General features: G+C 36.8%; 1 protein-coding gene across 1 annotated transcript in view; it reads right to left on the bottom strand.

Annotated features, from left to right (window-relative positions):
* Wasl (WASP like actin nucleation promoting factor) overlaps positions 1 to 19,036 on the bottom strand; it is a 55,849-nt gene that overhangs the window by 12,487 nt on the left and 24,326 nt on the right. Inside the window, exons 2-7 of the mRNA XM_028762567.1 lie at positions 14,002 to 14,136; positions 11,145 to 11,231; positions 10,361 to 10,457; positions 5,870 to 5,893; positions 1,208 to 1,376; positions 119 to 161 (exon numbers count right to left, since the gene is read on the bottom strand). Of these exons, the coding sequence (XP_028618400.1) occupies positions 119 to 161; positions 1,208 to 1,376; positions 5,870 to 5,893; positions 10,361 to 10,457; positions 11,145 to 11,231; positions 14,002 to 14,136 (555 nt within the window). The remainder of the gene's footprint in view (positions 1 to 118; positions 162 to 1,207; positions 1,377 to 5,869; positions 5,894 to 10,360; positions 10,458 to 11,144; positions 11,232 to 14,001; positions 14,137 to 19,036) is intronic.

Genomic DNA, 19,036 nt, shown 5'->3' on the forward strand with positions numbered 1-19,036 from the left:
TATAATATAATTATATATATATGTATATTTTAAAAACTGTAAATAAAAATCCAAGGATAAGCCATAGCATTCCTATGTATTTTGGGTAACAGGAAATACAGCTTAAAAAGATACTTACATCAAAACCTGTATTTGGATCCCATCCAACATGTCCAATGTGCCTAACATGGAAAATAGAAAAAAATTAGAAAAGTATATGCAAACAAGGGCTTGTGAAATAATACATAAAAATACCTGAAATTTGTTGTATACAGCCCAATTTCTTTTGCGTCTAGACAATTCTTACAGGTATCTTCCATGATATTTATACATCAAAGTGAAAAAAAATTATTTTCAAGAATTAAATGAATAAAAAATAATTACATCTAATTTTTTCAGATAGGAAAGTAAATTGTCAGATTTATGGAACAAGATTGGCTTTGTAGTACATACATGCTCATACACTTGGAATTCTAGGCTAGCTTGGGTAAAACAGAAGATCCAAACTGTCTCAAGATATCGCTAACTACTAAAAAGGGCTAGACGTGGGTATTCTTCCCTGGAAGCCAGCTCCTTTGGAATTCTTACTTTTTCCTAATCTATTCGTTCTCTCTGTGCAAAATAGGAAACAACAACAACAAAACCCACCAAAAACCCAAAACTAATGAACATACACATGGTTCCCATTATATTTTGGATATATGTTCCCCAAAGGAACACTTTGTCGCCAGCTGATGATGTCATCTGGAGGGTGGCAGAACCTTTATGAGGTACAGCCTTGCTAGGAGTGTATCTGTGGTGACAGACTCAAGTTTTATAGCCTGGCCCCACTTCCTGTTCTCTTTGCATCCCAAATGCCGGGCCGCTTTCATACTCCTGTAGCCACGCTTTTCCATCATGATAGCTGACCTCCCCTCTAGAAAAGTAACCAAAATCAACTTCCTCCTCTAAGCTGTTTTTGGTTGAATATTTACCACAACAACAGAGAAGCAACTATTACAAAGAACCTCCTAAATCAAAATTTTGTAAGAAGTTAAAAATCCAGAGCAGCCCAGAGTACATAAAAACAATGAAGATCAAGTTGAGTGCAGTAGTGCACATCTGTAATTCCACGTACTGCTCTGAAAGCTGAAGTGGAGGGCCCCGAATGCAAGGCCGGCCTCGGCAGTATAGTGAGATCCGTCTTTTTCTTTTTTTTAAACGATAAGAACACAAAGATTATACTTACTGGAAATTACTTGGTGTTCCAATATCTGCCTTGGTTAATCTCTTCTTTTTAGCTTTTCCTTTCTTCTTTTCTTTGGTGTGGGAGATGTTGTTGACTTGTGAACCATAAAACCTATTTGTTGTAATTTCTGGATTTTTTATGTCAACTGTAGCCATGGGTAGATTGGGACCTACAAAGGGAGCCAAATGGTATGAGAGGCACAGAATTTAAGAAAATAGCTTTATAGAATCTAATTAATAATTTGCTGCGTTTTACTTAACCTATGGCTGCTTACTTACAACTTAATATTAAATCTCATGAAGTATATTTATCTATATGAAATTTAATTAATCTGATCCCTTATGTTGTTTTTTTTGTAATTCTGATAAAATGATGCACAACAGAAAACAGTTATGTTTCAACCTATTTACCCATAATTTAAAAAAATAAATTTTATTACCACCCCCCCCAAAAAACTGCCAAGTCCTCTAATCTTTTCCCACTAGTATATAGTTAAGTTGGCTATCTGAAGGTACAAAGCTCAAATATTTAAAGTGCAAGAAATTTTAACACTCAGAACTGCATAAGTTCTGTATAAGTATCTAAGGCCTTTAGAGAATATCAGTAATATCTTTAGGAGTGACACTAAATGATGTATTCCACAACTTGTCTATAGTTCACAAAGATTCACTTAGAAATCAAAGTCTCAATACTACACACTCAACTTAAAAATCCTTATGCTCTCCCAAACTTTAGGTTAACACATTCTTTAATATACAATTCTCTGACAAATTCTTCTCTCAGGATAAGTTTCCTTTGCATTCATTACATTAATGACAATTTTCAAATGTTTCAAAGTATCACTATTAGTTATAGATGGGAATCAAAGACTTTTGCATTGGTTTGAATGAAACACATGTCCGAATACTTAAGTCTCCAGTTGATCAAACTGTTGAGGGTGGGTTAGGAGGTGTGGCCTTGTTAGGGGAGGAATGGCCTTGTTGAAGGAGGTATGTCACTGGAGGAAGACTTTGAGGTTAGCTCTCTTTGCTTCTTGCATTTTGGATCAAGATGTAAGCTCTCAGCTCCTGCTCCAGCACCATGCTGGCCTATTTGCTGCATGTTCTCCACTATGATGGTTGTGGACTCTAACCCTAACTGTACAATCACACACCCCAAATTAAATACCTTTTATAAGTTGCCTGGGTCATGCTGTTCTATCACAGCAATAGAAACATAATTAAGACAGGCAGCATCTTAGCTGCCTAGTGGAGACATAAAACTCTGAAACCACTCTCACCTTCCCCTGAGAAGATGGCCCACTGTGCCCAAACTTTGTGCCAGCAATTAACTATACTTACTATTGCTTTCTTCACATAGGAAGGGCCTGGAATCATGGCAATAAGCTATGTGAAAACAGGAGGTACTGTATCTCTAATGAGCTTTTCTAATGAGCCTTTCCTTTAGACAACATTGTCCATGCGTCCACAATTGTCCACAATTAAGTACTCCTGAAGACACAGCCCACTGCTTGTGGCACCAGGCAGAGATCTACAGATTCCATATAGCCTTCTGTGCCTATTTTGCTTGCTATCTCTTCACTACACTGGACATTTTTAATAAGAACAACTACATACTGAGTCTCATGAATTCTCCCAGTGAGTCCCTAACTATGGAAGTTGTGTTATCAAATAGAAACCCTAATAAGTTATAGCAGTAGTTATTAACTTTCCTAATGCTGCAACCCTTTAAATACAGATCTGCATATTGTGGTGGGCCCCCAACCATAAAATTATTTTCGTTGCTACTTCATAACCATTATTTTGCTACTGTTATGAACTGTAATGTAAGTATTTCTGGAGATAGGTTTGCCAAAGGGGTCATAACCCACAGGTTGAGAACTGCTAAATTATTGGTTGATATACAAGTCATTACTTAGTATCATTTGACTAAAATTATGTTGAAAATCTCAATTATACTGGAATCATTAAAGTTATCTGAAAGCTTGATCTATATCTTATTTGGAAAAGCAACTCATGTATTTCTAAAGCAAGTTTAAGAACGAACAGGAAGCTAGGAAGGCCAATCATGGCTCCATCTTTGAGTTTAAGATCAGACTGGTCTACATGAACAACAACAAACAGAAAACCAAAAGCGAGTGAGTGATGAGGACAGAAAGATTCGAGCTCTCCTTCCTAATTAAAGACAACTGTCATAAGAAAAGAGGTTTCAATATGTTTATGGAGAGCAGATAGTTCATTTCAATTATAATCTTAATTTCAAATCTAAAGGAACTCAAGTTGTTGTACTAAGGTCAGAGGGCTGAGAAACAGGCGGCACAGAGGCTTCCTGAGGCAGATAAGCAAGCCACACTTTAGGATTACATGTAACTTCTACATAAAGTGTCTTTGTAATAGTTAAATTTCAAAAAGATTTGATAAGCTAACAGGGCAAACCATAGTTGAGGTGTCCATTGCCACCTAGTGGTGACACATCAACATACAGGAAAGCTAAAACATAAGCCACTGCTCTCCACACAGTGGAGAGAGCAAACCTGCTGGACTGAAAACGTCAAAATGAAAACTCCCTCCCATACTGGACTTCATCACTCACTACTACATATGTGATGTACCATATATATACATATACATATACATATACATATACATATACATATACATATACATATACATATACATATACATATACATATATATATATATAATGTACCACACATATAATATATTGGTACACCATATATTTTTGTAAGTTGAAAAGGATGAATATATTGGCAATACAAGCAGCATAATTTTGCCCTTTAACAATACTATGAAAAAACAAAAACAAATACCCTCATTTATTATAAAAACAAGTTAGTTACACCAAAAGGCTAAAACTATAAAACTAACAATTTAAAACTACGGGCAGCCTTTAATGCTAGCACTCAGGAGGCAGAGGCAGAGGCAGGTGGATCTCTTGAGTTCAAGGCCAGCCTGATCTATACAGTGAGTTCTAGAACTGTCAGGGCTGCATAAAGAGACAGATTCAAAAACAACCACCAACCCACCCGCCTGAGAACAATCCAAGAAAGACATGGTACTTATGAGTAACTCAGTAGGAATATTCAAATTGTATCTATTCATAACAGTTAGGTACCTGTTTACAAATACATGTCATGCATATTGAAAAATGTTTCCAAAATTTTAATGATATGATTCATGCATCTATTGTTTTAATATTTCAAGTTATTTTTCTCAAAATTAGATGCCCCCCACAAAGCCTTTACAACTAGTACTCAATATATGCTCACTAAATACAATATAATAAACATCCCAATACTGACTGACATCTATTAGGAGAAACTTCTAAACTTCATTAAAGGTTCACAGATGAACAACCCATGATGCAGCTACTTCTTTTGCCTCTGCCACATACCAGATTCCTGTCTTGAGATGTGTTATTTACTCTCTTCTAAGCCTGAATTCTCCTTAAAAGTCATTTTAAGTGATTAAGGCCTACTCATGAATCAGGTCACTTGGGGAAGAATTTTCTCCCCAATCTTAACAGTGGAGCAACTTCTTTCTTTGTATATTCCTATTTTTTCGTCTATTACCCGGGAGTGAAACAGAAGCTACCTCAGCAGATTACTGAACAATGCCTGGCAGGTGGTAAATAACAATAATTAACATTTATTGATCATTATGATAAGCATTTTGATTATCTTTTATATCCCCCAATAGCCCTATAAGTTATTATTAGTACTATTTCCATGGAAAAGACAAACTATATCAAACTTTGGTACAGAGTAAACAATACTGAAGACAATTACCCATTAAAAAATTAAAAGGTTAAATAATGAAATTTAATACATCTATCTTTGGTCATGTTTTATATCTAGAAAACAGATTTAACCTCAAAATTAAAAAGCAATCTATTTTTGTGTAAAGGGCACAGACCTCAATAACTCAATCACCAACAGTCATCCTATATTAAGAAATTTGTATTATACAAATTTTCCTGAATAATCTTTAAGTTCTGAAGGGAGGTTTTGGGATGCATTTGAAGACAACCAACTACATCCAGTCTTATAATTAAGGTTCTTAAAGCAATAGGAATTTACAAGGTTCACATTCAAATGTGATAAAAACAATGGACCCCTCTCCAGAGAAAAACATATGGAGTAGGAGCAAAAAAGAAGAATTATTCATCATGTTTAAGAGTTCACTATCAAACTCAAGAGGGGTTGTATGCAACTACAGTTAGCACTAAACATACTTTCAGGTTTAAATGTGTATTTAAAAAAGCATGTCACATAACACATGACGAATATTAAAATTATGTTATAATGGAAGTGTTTCAAAATGAAAAAAATCTTGCAAAGAATTGAACATATATACCAAATAAAATAGAATACCTTTCAGAAAGACTTAAGCACATGTAGATCCTAAACAATGAACTTGAGAATACAGAGAAAATAATACCCACCTTCACACACCACCTTTGCTTCATGTTAGAAAACAAATTAAGAACAGTACATTCAAGTTTTACCTATCATTCCATAATTGAAAATAAGAAATTAGTCTATTTTTATCATAATTATTAAGTATTAACAAATATACATTTTCTACAAGAATTAAATTTTAATTTAAAAAACTTGTTTGTCAATAATCATCAACAGCTTACCATTTGGAGCATCTCGTCTTTTTTCTGTTAGAATTAAAAAAAAAAACCAGCATTAAAAGCAGACACATATATCTAATAAAAGTAAAATCGCTCTTACTCTTGAGGTTATGTGTAGATGGTTAAGGAATCTTTCTGAAAAAAAAAGAAGTATGAAGATATCCAAATAAATAAAAGAAAAAACTTATTCAGTACTTAGAGTGTGAGGGATGCCATGAAGACTAGACTGGAGGACACAGGGAAAGGAGCCGGTTAACAAGTCTATCAGGGATCTGTCACGATAAGCCTCACAGGAAGGCTGTGAGCTGGAGTAGCCCTCAGGTGAGAGGACAAGTGACATGATAAACCTACACTCAAAGTAGCATGTGCAGAGACAGCAGGGGAAGCAACCGAGAGCAGCCTAGGTAACTAAAGCTATGTGCAGAGTAGCTGTTACACAAATGACAATCAAGTGACAGTTTATACAAAGAACCACAGAGGGTAGGTCCTGAGTAAAGGACTAAAGAGAACAGAGAGATCTCATTAGGAAAGGAAAATAGAATAAATATTTATGGATGGATGGGTGGGGTTTTCTGGGAGGAAAAATCCAGTGGGAATGGGAAAGGTAATGGGAGGAAATATGGGGAGAGACAGATAAAATTAAGAGGCATTTGAGAGGGACACACACACATATACACACACACACACACATCTAAAATGAAATAACAAATAATGCAAGAGACAAAGACACCCCACCTCAAGTAAACTTCAACAATTTGTTGGAGGCAGGTCTTCGTTAGATAGCACTGTCTGACCTAGAAATTTCTATGTTTGTTAGGCTGACCTCAAATTCATATACAACTCTCCTGATCTGCCTCCCAAGTGCTTAGGCTATAGGCATGCACGACCATGACTGACTGGTTTAAAGAATTTTAAACAAATATAATTTTTTACATATTTTTCTAACATAAACTTTTCTGAAATTATAAGAGAAATATTAGTGACTAGTATAATAAAACAATCAGATTATAAATAACAAACCCTATCAGTAACACTCAATTGGTGGCTAAATTAAAAATCCTACCAATGGAATACATAGATGTAACATTCCATCTCATGGTCAGATGAAGCAACAATCTGATCATTTAAAGGAAGCAATTTCTACACTGTCAATTTTCATAGTGACACTAAACTCTGCGTCCAAAATGGTTATCACTTAGATATAAAATATACTGAGATAAATAAGAGCTAAGTTTTTAGAGCAATTTCTGAAGACATATCCTTGGTTAGAAGCCATTTAAGTGAAAAAATCAGAAAAGTTTGGCTGAATAAGAAAGAATCTGCGGCTCCTGTGGGACATCTGTTAGTAATATTAACAGTACAGTGTTAATCTGTGGAGTGTGGGATGTCTTAGTATCACAGGACTACTCATACTACAATGAGGACTCCAGTGTTCAGATCCTACCACACACTGAAAAGGACATATAACTTAGTGAAGTACAAGCGCAGTACTCAGGACAGTTAAATACATCTATAACGGAATCCCAGAACTACTTCAAAAATGTGGAGCCAGTAACACTAAAGAGACAGACAGCCTTAGAGATATAAAAGGTTACAAATGATACACAGTGAGGGAAAGAAAACAGATCAATCTGTTACAAGCTAGACTCACGTGACTAAGGTAAAAAATAAGAGACAGGGTTTGTTTTGACTCAGTATGAAGAGCCAGCCAACAGTGACTATATCAGTTGTATCCTCAAGACCTCTGTAAAGTTGAAACTTTACCTACTTTACCTAAAAGTTGAGACAGACACTATATGTAGGAGAATTCCTACACTAGGTAAAAGGCATGGTGAACTTATCTATCCATTTCAAATAAATTACTTTTAACAATTGTTTTCAATTCTTTTTCACTTCAAAAATGTCACTTATTCTAACTGAAGGATTTTACAAAGGTCCACTAGATGATCATCACAAAATGTTACTAAAACCTCTGAAGACGCAGGGAGATGACACAGTGGGTAACGATGCCTGCCTGGCAAGGGTAAGGCCTGGAGTTAGGATTCCAGAACTCATGAAAAGGTTTTGCACGTGACAGAGACAGAGGAACCCCAGAATAAGCAGGCTAGCTGGACGAGCCAGAATTGACTACCGCTAGGTCCAGTCAGAGACCCTGACTCAATGTAGAAAAGTGACCAAGGAAGAAACACAAGGTCACATGACACCATTTCCATGCCTCTACTTACCAGACCCATGTATGCATGCATGCGCATGCACGCACACACACACACATACACACACACACACACACACACACACACACACACACACACACAGTGGGCATGGGAAGGAGGGAGGAAGGGAGAGGAAAGGGAGAGGAAGGAGGGAGAGAAAAAAAAAACAGAACAAAGACACTGAGCCACATGATGCCTGAAGGTCAGGTTTCAGTATCAGAGCACTAAACACTTTCTGAACCAGGAGACAAGAAATAAAGTACTCCTGACTCTACAATAGTAGGGCTCTAATTATCCTCCTATTTATTCATTATAAATAGAAAACATAGTGAAGCAACAGCCTGGTTTACTTTATCTCAATGTATTTTTAAAAAATATGGTGTGAGTGTGTGTGTTTGTGAGGGGGGGAGAGGGAGAGGGGGAAGAGGGAGAGGGGGGAGAGGGAGAGGGGGAGAGGGGGAGAGGGAGGGGGAGAGGGAGGGAGGGAGGGAGGGAGGGAAGGAGGGAGAGAGAGAGAGAGAGAGAGAGAGAGAGAGAGAGAGAGAGAGAGAGAGAGAGAGAGAAAAGAGAGAGAGACGAAGGGAGGAGAGAAGTGAGAAAACAGAGATGGAGAGGGAGAGGAAAAGAGGGAGGAATCCCAGTGAGGATCCAATATTCAGAGCATAGCAGAAGCCAGAGCCTCAAACCAGACCAATGACTCAGTGTAACGAACATTTCCAAGTAAAGATGTTTGGGCCAAAGGGTATCTGTGTGACACAATGAAGTTTCTGCGGTGAGATTTTGTTTTGTTTCATTTTATTTTTAGTCTTTGTTGTCATCTGGGGGGAGGCTGCAAGGGTAGAGGGCAGATATGGACAGACAGGGAGATGTGTGGGATTGGGGTACATGATGTGACATTCATAACAATAAAAGGTTTAAAAAAATATACCGATAATACATTGGAATATTTGAACACTGGGTATTTGGCAATATTAAATAATTATTAATTTTTTCTTGTAATAATTTAAAAAATACTAAAACTATAATAAAGAGTGTTTATTTACAAACCAAAAAATACTTAAATTTGTTTTTTAATGCTATTAATAGTGCAAATTTAAGAGTTGGTGAACATAGAATTTTATTTACAAGAAAGTTTACAGAAATAAAAATAATCCTTTTTGAGGCAAGTACCATGAAACTTTGTTGTAGAGAACGTTAGACAATAAATATTCCAGGTTATATGAACTCTGTCACATTTTAACTCTGCCACGACAAACACTAGCCATTGTACATGTGGGCAATAAAGCCAGATTTCCACAGTTTCTACAGTAACATGCTGAACCCAATGTGGCTTTGGTGGGGACAGAGTGAGATGGCTCTGGCCCCTGGAACAGAGCCCAGGTGTGAGCCTCCACAAGTGTCGATGGATGCTGTGGGCACAAGGCTTGTTTGTGTAATAATGTACAGATTTTCTGGAACCAGTACTAGCAGTGGAGGACTCTTTCCCTCTGAGGAAACATGTTAACATTAATGACTCCATGATGAAAAGGGATGAGTCCAGGAGTCGAGGATGTGGCTATATCTCAGCAAATGGTATAGGCTAGGACCTTCAGGACAGTCCTTAAGGCTATGCGAAAGAGTTCTAAATACATGAGTTTGAAAATATGTAATTTCTCAACTATGCAAAAAATTAAAATGCAGTATGAATTATGAGGAGCTTTGTGAATCTAAAGGAACAAAGGCTATGTATGCTATGAGCCAGCTTTAGCCAGCTTGTCAGAAAGGTACAAAAAAATAGGCAGCTACAAATGTAGACATATTCCTGAGTTCGAAGTCAGCCTGGGACCTTAGGCTCAGTCATGTTGGAAATGGTAATTTCAGGACATGGTCTATCTCTGAATTCTTTTGCAATATTAAGAAAACAATGTATGCTTGCTGTCTCCTAAGAATCAAAGGGCTGGAGGGGTCATGGGATACTGAATTATAGGATAATCAAAAAGGAACCTGGAATAAATAACTGAATTGATATGTAAATAAAAAACTGGGCTTTGGTCTGCATGAGATGAGCTAGCAGAAAGCAACAGAAGCCACCTCAGCAGAACCTAGGCCACTAGCTTGGTCCCACAATTTGACTTAACATCTTTCTTTTCACCACTCCCAGACACCCTTTCTCTCAGGAACCGCTCTCCAAGCTGAGGCTAGTCCTGGGCAGTAACAGCCCATGAATCACATCTGTCTGATAACCAGTTTGCTGATTCATGTTATGTATACAATGAAAAAGGAAAAGCAAGGAGGTATTTACCAGATTTCCTTTGTCGTCGGCCCAGTAGATCTGTAACTGCTTTTCGGAACTTTTTTGCTTCTTCTTCATTGGCAAAATTAAGAGCTACTTGACAAGTCTGAAGTATTTCCATCAAAAAGAACAAACAACAAAGTGCACGAACTTAGATAACAAAAATAATGACAATCCACAGAAGCACATTTCTAAAGGAGGATAGTTATATTTTAAGTAACTTTAAGGCAAAAGGCTTAGAAAAGGTAAAATAAGGCTATCAGAAAAGCTTCCGTACTTGGCAGAAACTTAACAATTAAATACTTTGTCTTCATGAAAAAAAGATTACGTTTGATTTCAACAGAACTTTATAAACAACACAGAATGAAACAAAGCAACTGTGGTGGTCTGAATGAAAATAGACCCCATAATAAGCTCACTGCTTTAAATGTCTGGTCCCCAGTTGGTAGAACTGTTTGGGAAGGACTAATGAAGTGTGGCCTAGCTGGAGTGTTGGAAATACTGTGAGTAGGCTCTGAGGTTTCAAAAACCAGAACCATTCCCAGTTAGCGCTTTTTGCCTCCTGCTTGTGGATCAGATGTAAGCTCTCAGTTACTGCTCCAGAGCCTCCCTGCCTGGAGCTGTGATTATTGTCACTGATGGTCATGTGTGCACCCTCTGAAACTGTAAGCTCCAAATAAACCCTTTCCTCTGTAAGTTGCCTTGCCCATGGTATTTCTTCACAGCAATAGAAAAGTAATTAAGACAGCAGCCAACAGAAAAATTATCAAGCCAAAAAGAGAATAGGACTTACATCTCCAGCAAAGGTATGAAAATATCCTCTAGGACTATTATATACAAAGTTATTGTATAGTTCTTGTTCCCACAATAATTTCCCATCCTAGAAAAAAAGAAAAGTTAAAATCTACTAAAAAAATCTTCTAGGACTAAAATCTAGACAACTCTTTAAAGAAATGGTTTCTATAAACAAAGACTTTTAGGAACATATATTTGTCATATACATACACAATACAGTAACTTAATGAAATCTGCTTATAAGCGGTTTCATTCATCATGGCAAGCATTTCCAAGTATACCACTTAGCTGAGCGTATAACTAGGCTCACTAGATTACCAGTATCACCCTAAGCACTGTGAAGCTCTACCAAATGTTACAGTAATACCTGATACTCTTTTCCTCAATTTACAGATGCAGAATAATCAAATACACCTTCTCTGGGCTATTCAATAATAATCTTTGAATTCTAGACTTCTGCAGAGTGGGCTAAGGAAACACTAGTACAAATACTATCAATCACGCAACAGCAAGACAGATGATGAAAACACACCACATTTAAACAAGAGATAAGAGAGTCACATACTACCGTATCTACAGACAGTTTAAGAAATATATTTATGCTTCATGCCAAAGGTGGTTAATTATAATTAGTAGGCAATGGCAATCTCCAGTCAGAATTAAATAGTGAGAAAATGTAATCACTGCTAATCTGAAATTCAAAACTCCAACTATATCACAAATTTAAAATATGCAAAATTCAACAGTTTAGGTTTTCCGGCATTTAGGAGCTTTGCTCAAGTATACACATCGCTGCTTACTGAGGAGAGTGCTGGGTTTAGAGGCTACAAGACCTGACCCACTTGAGGCCAAGGAGAAGAAAGCACCAAAGACAGTAGGCAATGGCTATGCATCACTGGAAAAAAAAGAGCCCACAACTGTGATTATGACATGGTGTCCTACTTTGTAAATGAACAGTCCCTAAATAATGAAGATTAAATCTTTTGGAAGTTCTTTGATAAACTCTAATAAGTGGATAAAGTTTAATTTATTAAACAGAAAGACAAAAATAAAATCTGCTATAGATGTATTTATGACTGCTACAGTAGACATTTCTCTTTTTAGTGAAGTTGTATAGTTGTTCTGTTTTGGAAGAGTGCTTCTTACTGTTGATAAAAAATATAAGGCAGGTTCTTTTTCAAACTATGCACATACTCTTTTTTTCCTAAAATGATTGTCAGGGTCAGTCAGTATTGGTGATGGGAGCATGCCACATCTCTCAGCTATGTGCTGGGAGTTACAGATTTTAAGAACCATTAACTAAAGTGCCATAACTTAAAATTCAATTGAATGCAATGCTTTGTAACAGGTAAACAAGTTAGGATCCAGAGAGCTATCACACAGAAGCAGTGCCCAGGCTCAATGCCGATTTGATTTACATATTTACTTTTTGTCACATATTTACTTATTGCCACTTTTAAACACTAACTATGGAGGCTTAGCTACAGAAGGATGTTTTTACAGGCATAGAAGAGACTTCCCTTTAGCAAAATGACCATTTTTATAAGGAACAGTAGATACAAAAATAAAATATTTGCTGATTCCTGAAAAGACTAACTTATAATGAGCAAGATGAGTAAGAGCTGTGAGGAAAGTTCAAGACAAAAAGGCCTAAGTACAAAGTACTACTCTATATGACACAGTGAGAAGATAAAGTACATCACTAGTGCAGTTACTCTCATCAGTGGAGGTACACATTCTAAGGCATTCCACTGACATCTGAAATCTATGTACAGCTTTCCCTGTACAAACATATTTACAATAAAGTTTAATTTATACTTGAAGTATAGTAAGAACAATATTAAAGTAGACTGACTACAGTAATAATGTGTAATAAAAGTTATGTAAAACTAATGGTTTGTTTCAGGATTTTTTTTCCTTTTAAGACTGTGTCTGCAGCAAAGTGTGATCATTTCACTTGAAAAGATATGGTCAACCTATCCTTAAAGAAACCCAACCTAACATTGCTTCAAGTGCCAGAGTAAGGAGATAACCAGGGGGGCTCCCACCTACTCAGAGGAGAAGGGGAGGGAGATAGAGGAAGGATTGTGGGAGGGGGCACCAAGAGGCAGGCAGTTAGCTGGATATAGTAAGTAAAAAATAAAGTGAAAGAAGGAAGGAAGGAAGGAAGGGAGGGAAGGAAGGAGGGAGGGAGGGAGGGAGGGAAGGAGGGAATTGAAATAAATTCAACTTTTCATTAATTATTGGTACGGGTATTAAATTAGTTATTAAAGTCATTTCTTTTTGAAGTTACAACTAATTTAATACCCATACCAGTAATTATGGAAAACTCGAATTTATTTCAAGGCCAGCCTGATCTACAAAGGGAGTTCCAAGACAGCCAGGACTACACAGAGAAACCATCTCACAGAGTCAAAAAAACCCCTAAAACCAACAAAACAAAAAACTCAGCCTTTAGACTAACATAACCAAAACTTGTCAAGGTCACAGATATTTCCTCATATTCTATATATTCTTTTCTGACCTGACTCAAAGGAAACACTGAATAAGATTTAGGTTTGGGAGCAATGCATAGAGTGTATCACATTGAACATTAAAAAAATGTTAAGAAAAAACAAAAAACTGTCTGACAGCAGATGACTAAAGGACAGAGAAGAAAGCCAAAGGTAAGAAAATGCCTCAATATTCTTATCTGGGCTCCAACTCAGTTCTAATATCCATATTCATGTATCAACAGCAAACCTTACTCTTCTAATATATTAATTTAAACACACACAAGACAATCAGAACATCTAAATTATAACCAAGGCAGACAACTACCAAAAATGTTAAAATGAAATCAAAACAAAACTTACCTTAATGTCAAATATTCTTAAAAAATAAGATCTCTGAGGATTGTCCTTAACAAGACAAGCAACACCACTGCACTTCTTTGACCACATACAGTTCCGATCAGCTGCATATAACTGAACCACTGCTGAAGACATAGTCTGCAAAATACCAAGTGAACAGCCATTACCTTCAAAACAACTTTTATAGGCCCCGCTGACATCCTGACTACAACCCCCTGAAGGAATACCCAACCGTGCTAGCTTCCAGAAGGGAAACACAATGAACACTCATTATCTTAAGTCATTTCTTTTTGAAGTTATAACTAATTTAATACCCATACCAATAATTATTGAAAGTCAAATTTATTGATTCTTAAACTGCATCTTGAAATGTGCATTTACAGGTACCAAGCCCATGTAATCAGTATCGTTTACTGCCATTTTAATCTCACATTACACTCAAGAAACACAACACTAAAGCCGATAGATGAGTCATATAGATACACCCTAAGTGAGAAAGCTGACATGCCAACTTCAGATTCTACAGTCTCACATCCCCTTGACTACACTGCATTTTGAGGACACAGACATTTAAATGGTGGGACAATCCTCTCAGGAAAATCTGACTTCTATAAAACAACAGGACTTTTTTTTTTTAAATGTTAGTATTTGAAGGTAGCTTCTTATTTCTCTTAAAGTAGCACTCACATAGAGAGACAGCACTAACAAATCTGAAAGTAACAATTATAGCTTCTAGACCACTAACTTCATTACTTAACCAAAATACAAGGAACTAGCTATGAAAATTATTTTTTAAATGTAAATATTAAAGTAAATTATTTCATGAGTCACTTCCCAGTTTCAATCAGCATATATTATACATAACAGTGGGTTCCATTATAACATTTTCCTAAGGCACAAAATGTACTTTGATAATATGTACCTCCCATGGTCCTTTCTTGTTCTCCCAAATGATCCTTTTCTTCCTAACCATTTCATGAATCCTGGGATTTTAAACACATATAATCTAAATAATCAAAAGTTGGATCTGATTAAGTAATTATGATGTATAAGTTCAACAAAATATGGGCACTGTATAAGCAGCAGACCACATTAAGACTTGGAGGTATGGCATATTGGTATCATCTAATTATACCTGGGGACTTCCTTTTGGCAAAAGAACTCCTTTTAACTATTATATAAATAAATCTTTAATTATGTCAAAATCAGGAATGTAAGATCAGTAGACAACTAAGAACCAGAAATTCATACAAACATTTTGGGTTACCATGCTCAATGTTGTATTTTTAATTAAAAAACTTCACCTAAACTTCATGCGGAAAACTGGGAGATTTCCACAAGAAACATTACTAAAAATTATGAAGATAGCCTCGGAGCATGAACAGTATGTTAACTGGCACACCAGATTACATGGTGCTATGAAGAATATGAGCACACACTAGCCTGGTGGAGACACGCCTGTACTGCCTGCCCTATACCAGCAGTTCTCAACCTGTGGATCATGACCCTTTTGGGGGCCACATATTAGATATCCTGCATATCAGATATTTGTATTACTATTCATTATAATAGCAAAATTACAGTTATGCAGCAATTAAATAATTTTATTGTTGGGGGTCACCACAACATGAAAAACTGTACTAAAGGGTTACAGCATTATGAAGGCTGAGAACTACTTACACCCTCAGCAAAGAAAACTTCAACAAAGAAAGACAGCATCAAATACCATTCGGGGGGAAAACAAAAACAAAAAATGCTAGAATTTGTATACTAGTGAAAATGTAGAGACTATAGCCCTTTGATGTAGTGCTGCCCAGATATATTTCTGAAGAAAAAAATAACCCCCCCCAAAAAAATCAAACCACCAGATATCAAGACACCTGACAATCTCTCTGTTATTAAAACCTAACAGTCTTAGAAAATTAAAAAAGAATCTTCTTTCTAGAGGCTGAAGCTCTATTGTCAGAAGCCCATCATAAAGCATCAATAAGACTGTACATTAGCAGCATGTGTATGCAAATGCAAAGACAATAAAAACAAAAGTTCAAATTTTGACAAAAATTTAAAACATGTGCTTATGCAATGAAGACCCAACTATGCCATAATTTTCCCACAGTTTCCCTCCCCCCCCCTCCCTCCCTCCACCCCCACATTCTACAGAAAACCCAACAATAAGCAATTTTCAAAAATATTTTCAAAAATTTGCTATCAGTATAAATTTATCCACTCCATTTTCTACTTCAAGCTGTCAAAGCATAAAATAGCACATTATTTTATAAAACCTTCCTGATTAATTCATAATGTATATGCAAAAATAGCTAGCACATGTAACATTTAATATATAAATTCCAGACAATAAAATAAACCAAGTTTCCCTTGAATTAGATTAACAGTGCCTTAATTAAATTTGTACAAAGATTCCTTCCATGCCTTTAAGGTAATTGAACGTAATCAACTCTACTGTTTATCTTTCACAACCAAGGTTATTAATGAAAAACAACCTAGGGACAAGTACTTTGGGATAGCATCCATGTCTTCACAGTCTATCTAACAAAGGCTGTGACTCTGTTAAGCAGGAGACAAATGCACTACAGTCACGTCTACAGAATCATAACCATCAGATCATATGCATTCCAGATAGCTCAGTACTGAGTAACTTAGGAAAGCATTCCTGCTGAGAACTTTCATGTCAGAAGCAAAAAGAGGAAGGGGTGGACCCTGGCAAGTGAAGAGATTTTCTTCCCACTACCCTTCAGCAAAGCACTGTCAACTCCTGGGCTGGCTTTGCAGGTTGTGATCACTGCCCTTTCTTCTGTACCTACTACGCTGTTGTCACAGGTCTTACTCCAAGGTAGAGTAACTTTTCACACTGGCTTTTTACCCAGTAAAAGACTGTAATTTCCCACAGCACCTGAAATACAGTTTCAAACCTGTACTTATAGTCTAGCCATACTCTGTATGCGACATACAAATATTTAACTAAAAATAGCATGTTCTGATTTTGATACTGGTACTACTCTCCACACCTACACATGAAATAAATTCATCATTATTCAACATTCTACTCAATAGAATATAAAAAGCAGAAAAATAAGTAAATACAAAATATTTGGTTGAATTCTTGTAATTATAAAATGACCTATCTCAGTGAAGAAGTTTTAAAATAAACACTACTTTTTGTTTAACATCAACTTCAAAACAGAATCTGGAAAGTTACAACATAAAAACAAACAACAGCAACAAGAATAAAGCTGAAGCTGCCTGGGAGGAGAAAAGGCAAAACTGACAAACAGAACCCCAAGTGAAGGAAATGGAGCCAGAGGAAAACAGGCACTAAGTGGGACCAGACACAATGAGCAAAATCATCTTCAACCACTCGATCACGGCACAGTAGCTATGTAGAAACTACTATGGAAGAATACTGACTTACCAAGTGTTGATTAGATATGTACTACATATGCAGGTTAGTAAGTATAGGGGAAGGCGGACTCTAAATGGAACTGAATACAGAATAAACTGGACAGACTTAATCCTTATTACATGTAGTCTAAGGTCACTGTAACTGTTAGAGGGGGGAAATATGGTTATGCAAGAAAAACATAAAAACCTAAATATAAAAGTTTCCTGAAGTATTATTTTGCCTAAAAGATGAAAATCGATGGGTTGGGGACAGAGGGGGAAGTCGCTTGGGCACTCTGGGGCACTGAGGGGAGTGAAGGAAACATGGAAGGGGAAAACTTAATACTACTACTAAAGTAACACCAAACTCAGTTTAACTCAGTGGCTCTACAGATCAGTGTGGAAATCTTGACTGCAGATTGGCTCCTGATGCTTCGACAGTTGAGCTTCCACTATCTTCTCACCGCTCACTCTGGAACTGTCCATATAATTTGTTTTGACCAAAAGTACATCAGCAAGCAAATAAATATTTGGAAGGTATTTGTATATTGTGATCTGTTTTCCTGGAACGCAGAGTTGCTCTAAAAACCTGAGATCAAAGAAAAACTAGGTGCCTCCAAAGATGAGCTCATTTGCCAAATGGTGAGAAATCAACTGGCACTGTTTCAAGTCATAAAGAAGTAGGTGGCTTGTTTGCAGCAACAGGAAGGGACACTAAAGACTGCTTATACTAGAGAACCTATCACCTCTAACAAATAGTTCTAGCTTTTTTCTCTATTTTAGTTATAACAGACATGCACTTTTTTTTGTTTTTTTTTTTTTTTTTGGTTTTTCGAGACAGGGTTTCTCTGTGTAGCCCTGGCTGTCCTGGAACTCACTCTGTAGACCAGGCTGGCCTCGAACTCAGAAATCCGCCTGCCTCTGCCTCCCAAGTGCTGGGATTAAAGGCGTGCGCCACCACCGCCCGGCGCAGACATGCACTTTTAACTTGCAATAAATCACAAAAACTTTAGGCCTTATGACCACTACCAGAACAGATCTGAGGGGAGAAGACATTTCTAAAAGAAACACTTTATAGACAAAAAAAAAAAAAAACCCAAAAAAACAAACAAAAAAAACCCCTCATTGATAGCAGTATATCATATAGAGTAAGAGCATTCAAAAGTTACAACCCTTACTCAAGTCTCAGGAGGTGCTGAAAATGTAAATTCATAACAAACTGCAAATCACCTTGATTTTTAGAATTACTTGCACCCACAATGATAGTCACTGTTAACTACCAATGGCAAGGTTTGCTGTAGTCCCCTGTGTTTCTCACTAGAGAGAGTCATCTTAGACACAGGTAAGAGGGGTACTGTGGAGGTTTGGTCTTTTGCTAAATACTGCCCCCAAGGATTGGCCTACCCCCAGGGACTAGGAGATAGATTCTCCTGTATACCAAGTGATGCTATGTAACCTTGCTCCTTAGTTTAAAACTATTGGTTGAGTAAAGATGCCTACAGCCTAGAGCTGGGCAAAAGAGACGTAGGTAGGGTTTTGGTTCCCAGGCTTGGGGTCTGAGGCAGAGACCAGGAAGGGAAAAGAGAGAAGGTAGAGAGAAGAGAAGACATCATGGGGTAGGTGAATCATAAAAACATGG

Source organism: Grammomys surdaster, unplaced genomic scaffold (genome assembly GCF_004785775.1).
Source record: "Grammomys surdaster isolate TR1022 unplaced genomic scaffold, NIH_TR_1.0 134, whole genome shotgun sequence".
NCBI classification, from domain to species: domain Eukaryota; kingdom Metazoa; phylum Chordata; class Mammalia; order Rodentia; family Muridae; genus Grammomys; species Grammomys surdaster.